The sequence below is a fragment of the Mirounga angustirostris genome, unplaced genomic scaffold (assembly GCF_029215605.1).
Source record: "Mirounga angustirostris isolate CCGP_5_RB_7025 unplaced genomic scaffold, mMirAng1.0.hap1 SCAF_13, whole genome shotgun sequence".
Taxonomy (NCBI): domain Eukaryota; kingdom Metazoa; phylum Chordata; class Mammalia; order Carnivora; family Phocidae; genus Mirounga; species Mirounga angustirostris.
In genome coordinates this window covers 11,384,177-11,396,613 of record NW_026991721.1, presented here as the reverse complement: position 1 = coordinate 11,396,613, position 12,437 = coordinate 11,384,177, and the positions used below count along the sequence as shown (strand labels likewise).

At 44.8% G+C, this 12,437-nt stretch overlaps 1 protein-coding gene across 8 annotated transcripts in view; it reads right to left on the bottom strand.

Moving 5' to 3' along the window:
- LOC123857114 (oxysterol-binding protein 1) overlaps positions 1-12,437 on the bottom strand; it is an 83,726-nt gene that overhangs the window by 13,219 nt on the left and 58,070 nt on the right. For all 8 annotated transcript variants that reach the window (XM_064576361.1, XM_064576363.1, XM_064576362.1 and 5 more), the window contains 6 exons: positions 8,743-8,941; positions 8,403-8,505; positions 8,027-8,081; positions 7,714-7,845; positions 2,533-2,778; positions 2,139-2,259 (listed from right to left, as the gene is read on the bottom strand). In XM_064576361.1, the coding sequence (XP_064432431.1) occupies positions 2,139-2,259; positions 2,533-2,778; positions 7,714-7,845; positions 8,027-8,081; positions 8,403-8,505; positions 8,743-8,941 (856 nt within the window). The remainder of the gene's footprint in view (positions 1-2,138; positions 2,260-2,532; positions 2,779-7,713; positions 7,846-8,026; positions 8,082-8,402; positions 8,506-8,742; positions 8,942-12,437) is intronic.

Here is a 12,437-nt window from a genome sequence, read left to right as displayed (position 1 = left end):
GCTCCCTGCTCAGCGAGGAGCCTGCTTCTCCCTCTGACCCTCCCCCCTCTCATGTACTCTCTCTCATTCTTGCTCTCTCAAATAAATAAATAAAATCTTTAAAAAAAAAAAAAAAAAAAGACAACACAACCTGGTGACCTGAATCCTTAAATAACCATAGGAATGGCATCCTATCAAAGATAATTTTTTAACTCTAAAAAGTTAGATCCACCACATATACCATGTTCATATAGTTATTTACCCCTCAGGGAACTCTATATTAGTTAAATCATAGAGAAAATGTATCACTGGTAGATTTACTGCTATTTTATTGCTATTTATGAGATTTATCGCTACTTTTAAACAAGCTCCCCCTACTTGTTCTCTCTCTCTCTCTGACAAATAAATAAATTTTAAAAATTTAAAAAAAGAAAAAAGAAAAGGCGGCTCCTTAGAGTTAAAATCCATCCCTTTGGAGATCCTCAGGGGGCCTCAAACTTCTCCATGGGTGAAAGTCATATTGTAACATGACCATTAACATCCTAGTTCTGCAAATTAGGTTAGAACACCCCAGGCTTTACTACTCTTTTTTTCTTTTTTTACAGATTTATTTATTTATTTGAGAGAGCGAGAATGAGAGAGAGAAAGAGTACATGAGAGGGGGGAGGGTTAGAGGAAGAAGCAGGCTCCTCGCCAAGCAGGGAGCCTGATGCAGGACTTGATCCAGGGACTCCAGGATCTCCAGGATCATGACCTGAGCCGAAGGCAGTCGCGTAACCAACTAAGCCACCCAGGCGCCCCAGGCTTTACTACTCTTAACCTAATACTTCTGAAATTGTTAGCATCAAAGACAGTTAAGCAATTTGAACCTTTTCTAAGGTCTTCAGTGAACCTCAAGACCAAAATCCCTCAGTCACCTTTGATCTAAGAGTCTTTTGCATATCAACCACAAGGCCCTAGAGCTAACACTCCCGTTTCTTTTCTCCTTTTAATATATCACAAACATTCCTGCATTTGTTTTCTGGCTAATTTTTTTTTCTAGAAACTTTCTCATTTCTATACCTGCTACATTTTGTTATTTCTGAGAGAAAGGGGAGTTTACTGAAGAAGACGACTCTAACCCAGCACTAAGGCTATGCCTCATGACAGACTAGAACTGGGAAATGGAAGGCCACCGGGAGCTTAGGCAGTTGCCCTGTCGGCTCTGTCTCTAGGGAGCTACTTGGTTTCTTTCTGTCTGCTCTGTGTTTCTTTTTCAGCATTCACTCTTCTGGACACACATGGCCAAATGTGGTTGCTCTGGTTCAAGAGAATCTCGAGAATCTCTACTACACTTTGTGAATAATCTCATTTCCCCTAAAGTATAGACTCTCCAATACTGCATATTAGGAGCCCTATTCCCAGGCCTGATCTTTTTCATGTTGGTGCACAATAAACTTGTAATCCAATAAGATCTTTTATTTTATTTATTTATTTTTTTAAAAGATTTTATTTATTTATTTGTGAGAGAGAGAATGAGAGAGAGCACATGAGAGGGGGGAGGGTCAGAGGGAGAAGCAGACTCCCTGCTGAGCAGGGAGCCCGATGCGGGACTCGATCCCAGGACTCCAGGATCATGACCTGAGCCGAAGGCAGTCGCTTAACCGACTGAGCCACCCAGGCGCCCTCAAATTAGATCTTTTAAAATAAAGTTTCATCTTACCTGGAGTTGAGCCATTCATTAATGATACTTCACCCTTCCAGTGGTGGAAGAGAGAGGGGAGAAAGGAGAGCAAAAGGGGAGGGACCGCCCGAGAAACCTAACCTTGCAGTCACAGGAACTGTGATTTACGGAGTGAAGCTAAGCTGACTGCTAGAGCAGTGGGGGCAACAACACTGGTTAAGAGAAAGAGTTTTAAGCACGCTAGATTTTATGTTCTAAAATAATACTTAAAGATTTATTAGATATAACTAAGAAGAAGCATTTATGACTGGATGGGTCCTTCAAGAATCTCATGCCTCCTCACTCATTTGATCGCTGAGAAGTGAAATGACCTGCCCAACGCTGGCGAGTTAAGGCTCAGTACCCAAATCAGATTTCTAGTCTCCTGACTATTAAACCAGTGACCACTTCTTTCATGCCAGAAAATCTTTCTTTTTTACACAGATGGCGGCCTTACCGAGGGGCATGATGGAGAGGTATTTGCCTCGGAATTTGCTGGTGATCTTGATTTCCTGACGCAGTGTCCAGCCATTTTTGGACTCGGCATGGTGTGCAGCAGCAGGAGGATGATGACTCACCTTGAAGAAATCAGTGGTTCAAATTAAGACGGAGGAAAGGAGAAGGAAAAGATACTGCCTATGAATTGGTGAGAAAACACCCAAAATGCACGCATGACATTTTTATACCCACAACAGTAGGTGAACACCAGGGCCTCCAGTGAAGCCCTAAAGGAAAAGAAGGCAGTCTGGAATGACAGGACTGGAATTTCTGCAAATATAACACCCAGGGGTATCAACCAAAACCAGCCCTTTCTTCAAAGTAAATGTGTCACAGTCCTGAGGCTCCTTTACCTGCTCACAGAGGGAGCGGTACCCATTCTCCTCTAATCGGTCCAGCTCGAAAGTCTCCCCAAGGAGTGGGTTGAATGGCTTGCTGGTACGGAAGACAGTAGTGGAGTAGGAGGACACGGTGAAAGCTGCAACGTAACAGAGCTGTTCTAGAGAGTTCTCACATTTTGCAGCTCGGTCTAACAGCTCATGGTATTCCAGATCTTCAGTAAGGCGCTGAAGCATGGATAAGGGCTCATTAAAGTTCACCTGTCAGGAAAAGAACAGATTTAAAAACTTTGCCCACACATCTATAAGAGACAGTTGAATGTTTCTGCAGGTAGAGAGACCTATCGCGATGTCGAGATGATAAAGCCGATCACTGGGAAGAAAAGAGGCCTCTGCTCAGGAGACCAGCTCTAAGATCTAACCTACAAGTGACCCACTCTCCCTGGTCAACTGTCCTTGTCAATGAGCGGTATAAATCACTGTTTTCATTTATTTCACTAACTGTAAGCTCTTTGAGATGAGAACCGTGCCTCTTCGTTCATCCCTGCATATCCGAGAGCCATTGATGCCTCATCCATTGGAAACCATCATCAAATAGGTATAGAAAGAATGAATAAAAGAAGAAATGTATTTTAGCACAAGTATACTCAGAGAGGAAGTAAGGTATTTAAAATTCTTGAGGAAGAAAAGAAAGGGTAGTAAATTATGAGTACAGGATTGTCCCGACTGGTGAAAAGAAAACATTACAAAAGTTAGCTTCTACTCCTGGATAAGACAATTGCTAATTTTTTTTTTTTTAAGATTTTATTATTTTTTTTGTGAGAGAGAGCGAGCTCAAGCGGGGGGAGGGGCAGAGGGAGAGGGAGAAGCAGACTCCCGCTGAGCAAGGAGCCCGACATGGGTCTCGATTCCAGGACCCTGGTGTCATAACCTGAGCTGAAGGCAGACACTTAACTGACTGAGCCACCCAGCCGCCCCTCAATTGCTAATTATTGATTCAGTTCTACATCAGGCCAGGATTCTGGTTTCTTCTCTGAGGCTGGACAGTTGTGTTCTGAACAGGAGTGCTCATGATGGGGGCTCACTGGGGGCTTCGGGTGTTTCTGCCTTTCAAGTTTCAGAGCCAACTTAGGGCTCTCAACCACAGGATGAAGAAAGTATGTGTGTGCTTCTGTAGGGCAGATGTTCATTCATTCATTGATCCCCTTACACGTTCCACAAATATTTAGTGATCCCTCATGTTTGCCAGATCCTGTACCATCCGCTGGGTATAGAGAGACGTGAACAAAAGAGACATTATCTCTCCATCCCCCCAAAAAAGAGTTAATTTCTAAATTGACTGGAATTTAAGATGACTTTACTACTTAAAAAATCACTATAAAAAACAGGTTAGGTTCCCAGGCTAGCCCACAAAGCTTACTTTAGCTTTACAATACAGCAATCTCGCTGAACAAGCCTGCATATCATTAGCCTGAGTTTTGAACCCAGAGAACAGAGGAAGGAGGAAAACAATTCCCTTTCTATTGACTAGCGCTGGCCTAGAGCAATATTTCAGTTAAAACAAACAAAAACACTTCTCTTTCCTGTGGTCCCACCTCTTTTTCCACATTTTTGTCCAACCTCCTACCTACCAATCTCTGAGCCACATAGTACCCTAATATTTACTGCCCTCCCAATTGTGAACTGTCTTGTAGTTTCTGCTATAAAAGCTTTAAAAAGGAAAAAATTTACCTGAGATGCCATTACCCAAAGATAACCATTATATTTTCATGTTTATTTCTATGCATTTATACATTTAAAAAATGAAAAATAGGCTACAGCCTGCTTTTTCTCTGAGAAATATACCCAGCATTTCTCTGTGAAAATTTCCCAGTGAACACAGAGCCACCGGACCAACAATAGAACACTCCCCTTTTGGGGGGCGCCTGGGTGGCTCAGTCGGTTAAGCGTCTGCCTTCAGCTCCGGTCATAATCTCAGGGTCCTGGGATCGAGCCCCGCATTGGGCTCTCCACTCAGTGGGGAGTCAGCTTCTCCCTCTCACTCTCCCCTCTGTGCTCTCTCTCTCTCTCAAATAAATTACAAATTAAAATCTAAAAAAAAAAAGAACACTCCTCTTTTGGGAAGTAGGATCTTGAAGAAATCAGTGCCTCAACTAAAACAGGGCACCACATTCCAACACCATCTTCTTGACACTGAGAGACACTTAGAGAAAAACAGAAGAAAAAATGCACACTGAGGGGTAATGGACTAACAGAGCTCAAATCCTCAAGAGTCTTTTTTACAGAAGGTACTTAGAAACTACGCCAATAAAATCTCCTTGGCAGAATTTCAGGCAACACAAAGTAACGCTTCCATGCATGTTGAGGGACACCGGACGAGCAGTGCGCTCCGCTGGTGGCTACAAGACATACGGGCACAGCCTTAGGCATCCGTAAGCCCTCGCTGTTCTTCACACACACGCAGCCCTGGCCCCCGACCACTGTTCCAGGAACCAGAGTTTCTTTAAGGCGCCAAGCTTTTCATATTGGTCATTTTATCAGCCAGAGGCCCAACAGGGAAACAAAGGAAGGAGGGAATTCATTACACGGCTGATGGAGATCACAACAGCTGGAGGAACAGAGAGAAGCAGCGGCAGAACCATGGCCCAGAGGCCAGAGGCTCCCAGCAGAAGCTGAAGCCTCACGGGCCCCGTCCAGTGGAAACCAGAGCCACACAGCCACCGTTAAAGCACTGCCCAGGAGAATGCACGGCCGGGGTCCCTCCCTTCTCCAACCGCCCCCCACAACTCCTACTGGTGCCTTGCACTGGTGGAGCGCAGCTGGCCGCCAAGACACAGAACCCGAGAAACAGCCTAGAGGACCCAGCTCTCCTGTGACGCCCCACGGTGCAGGCAGAGGGTGAGGACTAGAGCTTCGGGCAAACAGCCACAGGACTGCATACCCCTAGTGTCAAGGTCAACAAGGAACTAATGGTAAAGGAGAGAGAGAGGTCACCTAGCCTCGGAAGTTATCTCTAAGCAGGAACTGCATTTCTGAGGCTGCAATGACGTCCTTCCCACTACTTTCTGCAAGGCACCAGGAAAGTGCGGCTTCTTTTCAGACCCTCCAGTAAACCAACTATATTGTGTGTCTCCACGGTGCTAACTCGTGGCCTTTTCTTGTCTGGACGTCCACGCTTTTCTGACAAAAAGCCTACACACTTACATATAAATCACTGTTTTCTAAGACCCAGTTAATTATTTCAACAATTGCTAACTGGTGTACCTGTGCCAGGCACTGGCTCAGCATCTAAGATCTGAAGACCAGGAAGACACAGTCTCTCCCCATAAGGAACGCAGTCTGTGGAGAAGCAGAAGCCACACGCTGCTTCCTGAGACCCAAGAGGGGAGGAGAATACTTTTTGTATTTCTCTATGCTACCCCCCACTCTCCATTCTTCCCTTCTTCTGCAAGACATAGAACCCTCCAGTGTTTAACTAGGCCACCCCACTGAAAGTAGGAGACCCCCTTGCCAGCTGTGGCCATATAACTAAGTTCTGGCCAAAGAGACTAAAGTGAAACTAGTTTATGCAATTTCTAGGACGCACTCTTAACAGGCAGGGCATGGCCTTCTCGTTCCTTCTTCCTGCTGACTGGAATGAGATCCTGATGGTCCCAGCCGGGGCGGCCACTTCAGACCTAGGAACTGAGGCCACAGGTAGGAGAGCAACAGGGTAGAAAGAAGCGTGGTCCTGACAGCGTGGAGTATGGTACCAGCCCTGGATCCCCTAGCTCCAGACTTTAACAGGAGAATGAGTTAAGCTAATATCTGTTTAAGGTAGGAGTTGGCCAGCTTTTTCTGTAAAAGGTAAGACAGTAAATATTTATATGGCCCTCAAAGCCTGAATATTCCCTATCGCACACGACACTGCCATACGGTCTCGGTCACAGCTGCTCGACACTGCCGCCGAAGGACGAAAGCAGCCACGGACAGTACACGCATGAACCAGCATCACTGTGGTCCAATAAAACTCACGGGATGCTAACATCTCAATTTTACGTAATTTTCACGTCACGAAATATTATCCTCTTTTTTATTCTTTTGAAATATTTAAAAACATAAAAACTATTCTTAGCTTGCAGGCTGCATAGATGGCAGCCAGATTTGGCCTTGAGGCCCACAGTTTGCTGACCCTGGGTTTAGACAAACAGATTTGGGATTTGTTTCGTCACTGATACACTGGTGCAACACCAGGCAGAGAGCAGGCACTCAGTAAATGCTTGTGTAATGACTGAGCAATGGAACCTGCTGGAACACAAGGGAGAGCCATCTCACCCTGACCGGATGCATGGGTGAAAGCTCACTCCCGGACATAATGCTAAAGCTGAATCCTCAAGGCGATTAGCCACGGGAAAAGAAAAGTAGGATGGGTGCGTGGGGAGCTGATGAAAGTTGGGGTAGAAAGAGCAGTCTGTGCAAATGCCCCACGGGGGAGAAGCCAAGATGCCTCTGCAAACCTGAAGGTAACTCTGAAGGACTGGATCACCAGTGTGGGTGGAGCCTGGCCCAGGGGAGGAAGAATCAGGCCCACTAAGGAATCTGGACTACCCTCAAAGCCAAAAAGGATCCAGTTAAGGATTTTAGGCTAAGGAGTGACAGGACTACATCTGTAATTTTAAAAAGGTCATTCTGGCTACAGTGTGGACAGAGTGGAGGAGGGAAGGGTGGGAGGCACGGAGGTCAGCCCAAACACCGACTTCACCATGGAGAGGATCCTCATCTTCCCAGACGGAACAGACTGTTTTTGTTCTGCGCTCCCCAAGCCTGTGTACGGCTAGTACTTCCCGTAACACTACCATGGAGACTAAAATTTTCTACCTGTTTTCATGGTCTGTCTCTTTTAAACTACATGCTTTTTGAAAACAGAAACTCCGCTCTGTTTATCTGTGCATGCCCCCAGCACGTCGCGCTTAGGAATCTGCTCATAAATGTCACTAAACAAATGCATCTGATTCGAAGTGATCCGGAGACACACCAGATCTACAGACTACATTAAAGCAGCTAATTTTTTAAGGGACAGTTTATGACTATAAGGGTAACAAAGACCACGCCACACATGAACTGCCTCTCGAGCGCATGCGGCTGTCCCAGCAAGCACACTTCCCGCTGCGGCCCGAGAGGCCTTCCTGGCAGAGCCCAGGCGTGCAAGAGCCTCACCGGCATGGGGATCTTTGAGAGTTCTTTTCCAATGCAGTTCTTCATGATGCTCCATAAATTGAGGCTGTAGTTTGGCTTGTATGGTATTCTAGTTCTCTTTTCCTTCTTGGTCTCTTCCAGCTGATGCTTGTACTAAGGGCAAAAACAAAGCCATTCAGTCACCCACAAAGAACAGAAAACCCGGTATTTATAAGCTTCCCTTCCCCCATATTAAAAAAGAATCAGTATTTTCTGTTTCTCGTAGGGCTTTACAGGCAAATCCTTGGGAATCATGCCCACATCCCTCACCCGATGGCTCCCGAATGAGTGTTACCTGTTCATCCAGGCTGATGTCACTGCTGGCCCCGCTGATGTTGCTGCCAGTCCGTCTACACAGGTGGGAAACATGTGAGAATCAGAACAAGGGTCAACAACCAGAGTCTGGTCCGCACCAGGTCTCTACAAAGCGGAATGCAAAGCACACCGCACAAACTTAGTAACGGGTGACCGAAGGACACTTAGATTAGAATATGCATGAATTTAAACATCTCTGGAGGTCGTTCATGGAAAAAAGTTGAGGGTTTTCCATTCATTTAAGGAAAAGAGTCCAGATCTGAGTTAACATCGACAAGTTTGATAGTCCCACTGAAACATTTCTCAACTCTGAAGGTCGGATGTGTTCATTTTGGGGGGGGTCAAGGACAACTTACTTGTGGCCCAAATTCTCAGGCATGGTGATGATCTCAGGAGCATCAAAAAACTCATTCTCATCATCTTCATCACTCATGTCTCCTTTGCCAGAGCAGCACTGATCTGTGAGGAGAAGGCCATTCGTTTACTTTGGCTCAATTGACCAAAACCCGGCCCAGCAGGGTCTTGACCACACTAACTACCAACAGAGCAACACTTGATAGAGAGCAGCAGAAGAGCCAAGTAAACAGCTCCAACTCCCTGGCCCAGGAGTCACTGATCCTGGAGAGTCTGCAGGTCTGCTATCAACGGCAGAAAACCACCTGGCTCATATCTGAACAGGCCACCCAAGCGACTTACCTTTTCCAGAACCAGCAGTGCCCGGAGTGTTGGCTGGCAGCACCGTGGCCCCCCGGAAGGCCCTCTCCAGGTGATTATGTTGCTTCGCTAGCTGCTCCAGGGTCTCCTCCAGCCGGATACGCTGGTCTCTCTCATACTGAAGGGACTTCTGCCACTTTTTACTATGGGTCTGGGCTAACATGAGGAAATCTCTGCAGGCCTGGACGGAGAAGGAGTTATGCTCAACTCAACTAGTCAGAGCTTTCCCTCAGGCCTCTGTAAGCCCATTAAAGTAACCATATTCTAGGAACTTTAGCAAATTACAGCGAAAGGCTCCTTTTTATTCCACGGTATCAGGGACAGCCAGCTCCGTGATGCAATCAAGGTCAATCCCAGAAAAAAAACTGAACATGGTTGTTATGGTTCCTTTATATATTCCTGGTCATGAGGACTAAACAAATGCCAAGTGAGCAATAAACCTAGGCAAGGTATTTGTGGCAACATCGCCAGGGGCAACTATGTGAACTGAACCCAAAGAAGCAATCTACTGACTAAAAGAAAGATGAGGACAAGCAGAGGATAATTGCTTTCAATACATTCCTGACCACACTCAGGTCACCTAAAGCTGAGGAATTCAGATGCTGAGAAAAGGGAGTCTGTCCTGAATTAGATCAAAATTGGGAAAAGTAACTGGTTTTTATCTTGGTCACGAAGAGAAACAACTGACCTTAAAAACTACAAGCCTATGTGGGCATCAAGGAAGGGATCTACAGACAAAATACAGACCTGATCATATTAGCCCCTTCACTGGCTCCCCCATTGGGTTGACCGTCAAGGGCCCTTCAGGTGTGGCCACCACCTGCCTTGTAGCCTCCTCCCCTCCTCTTTGTTCTTTAAGATCTGTGGCAAATGTTACTTCTTCTGTGATGATTTCATAAGCAGCCAATCTCTCCTCTGCATTTCCATAGCACTATGCACACACTTCCGTTTTATACCATCCACAGTGGTATTGTGACTGATTTTCTGTCTCTCCAGGTGGATTATGAGCAACCCGAAGACACCATTTATACCTTATTTATACACATATCTCCAGCTCCTAACTTAGTTGCTTTGTACATTGTAGGAGCCTGATAAAGGTTGCTTAATAAATAATGAAGGCAGGAAGCAATGTAAACTTAAAAGTCTATGCCCTGTTATGGAGAAAATAAAAGATAAACAGAGTATCTACTCCCATGGTTTCAACCTTTGCCTATAAGCTAATGCCCATGAAATCAGTAATTCCAGCTCTGTATTCATGGAGACAGGATATCCAATTGTCTATCCAATGGTTCAAAGTAATCTCAACATCATCGGGTCCCAGAGTGAACTCACCACATTCCCGTTCTGACTCTGCTTCTCCACGCCAAGAACAGTACCAGGGCCCTTCCCCCTGCCCAAGCCAGGAAACTAGGAGGCACCTTTGATTCTTAATTTTTCTTCCCTCCCCACTTCTGATTATCAAGTCCTATTGAATCTTCTTTAATATTTCTGGGATCTGTGTACACATCTTTCCATCCTCCATACTCAGAGGCGTTCCATTGTTGGGGCTCTAATCGCAGCTCCATCCCACTATCTAGCTATGGAATTTGGGGCAAGTCATTTAACCTATCTGTGCCTCATATGCAAACAAAGAACAACCACAGCAACTATCTCAAAGAGTTGTCGCTTTACATATAAAGCATTTAGAAATCTGAGGCTCACGGTAAGCATTCAATAAGGTGTTAGCTATCATAGTTAAGCCTGCATCAAAATAGGTCTTATCCTCTTCTAATCCACTCTACCAAGCCCATTTAGTAGGATCTGCACCCCATCCCCTCCCCCACACTTAATCCCTGGCCAGCCTTATCTCTAGCTACTTCCTTGTTCTAACAGTCAATTAGTAGTTTCCAGACTTTGAGAGAGAGGGAAGGGATCCCCATGAGCCACAGCTGTACCTAGATCAGTTCCTCTCCCTCACTTCTTTTAAGAATACTGGTCATAACTAAAGTTTAGTGAAAGGCAATTATATGTCAGGCACTTTGCTGAACCCTTTACATTAATTATCTAATAGAAGCCTTTCAACAATCCTTTCAGCAGCTACTAGTTTCATCACCATTTACAGAAAAGGAATTGAGTTCACAGAGGAAGCAGGTTATGTAGATAGCTAAGGCAGTTGGACTTCAGGCCCCCAAGCTGTCAATATTGCCTTTTTTCATAGGAAGAGTCTCTCTGGTCTTTCAGAACTTAGTTGAGGAGTCACCTTCTCTAATCTTCCTGGTATGAGCTAAACACTTCCAATATCCTATATATACCATAGCACCCTGTGTTCCTTTCTATCATGACACCTAGCACACTCCATAATGATCCGTTTACTTCTCTGTCCCCTCACTAGAGAATAATCTCCCTGAGGGCAGGGACCATATCCATATTTGTTTTATATCCCCTAGCACAGTGCCTAGAACACAGATGGTGCTCAACAGATGTTTCCTGAATAAGCAAATGGATACACTAACAGTATCAGATGTATCTCCCAGGTTCAATTCACTTTGGTAGAAAGAAGAGCTATGTCCTAAGCAATCAAGAAATTGAGTGAAATGTATTCTTCCTTTGATAAAACTTTGCCTGTTGTGAGATGTAAAGTCAGCATGTTAATTTTAAGGCCTTGCCACTATCACCTAAAAGATACCAAGGAAAAAATGCAAGGATAAAAAAACCCATTTCAAGCAACAACCAGCTATGAAGGGGGCATAGGCAGTACACTGGGGAGAACAGAATGAAAAAACAGAACTTACCTCTGATTGCCAAAGGATCATTCCCTTTGACACAAACTCTGAACATTTACAACTTGGGGAAGAAGAACTGCCCCAACGAACAAAGATGGGCATTTCTTTCAAAAGAAAAATCCAAACTAAGTTTCAGTTTTATGAAAAAATTTTTTAACCAAGAGGTGTTTAATTTTTCACATCAGAGGAGAAAAAAACCTGCCATGGAGCAGGGATAAAAGGCCACATTCACTGTCAGGAGACTGTTGTGTCCTGTTCCATTTAAGAAGTATATTTATTGGTGAATTGACCTGTATTTTTTACGAGGTTTTCCTGATCATAAGAGGACCTGAAAAACAGGCACACAGTCACTAAGAAGTGGGACAGTTTGGAACAAGAGCATACGATTAGACATTAGAACCACAAGCATTCGTGCTGATGGGCAGAATGGGCTTGGGAGACAGCTGATCTTCCTGCAGTCCTTAAGTGGACAAAAATAATTAGCCTCTTCTACATGGTGTGTGAATCAGAGCACTGAAGAAAATGTTCAGCATTTCAGAAAATGATATGAAAATCAAGGTTATCACAACTTTCTATGGAGTAACAAAGGGGTTTTTAAGTGAGAAAAACTAAAATTTCCCCTGGGCACGAGAAAGACCTTTGATTTCTAGAAGCCATGTGAACTAAACTAGTTCTAAGCAAATGTCTTAGTATCACTCCCTGAACAAGGGAAAATCTGGCCCTAGTGAGGTAATTTCATCGCATTTAATTGGACAGGGGCAAAACCAGCATAAGCCCTTTCTCAGAATACTCTTTTCACTTGCCTTAGGACACATCCTCTGGTGTTCTTCTGTGCAAGTGAACTGAAACAACGCACCAGGTGAGAATCAGTCACCGACAGAGGAGCAACAGTGCCGTTTAAACCATGTATTCATT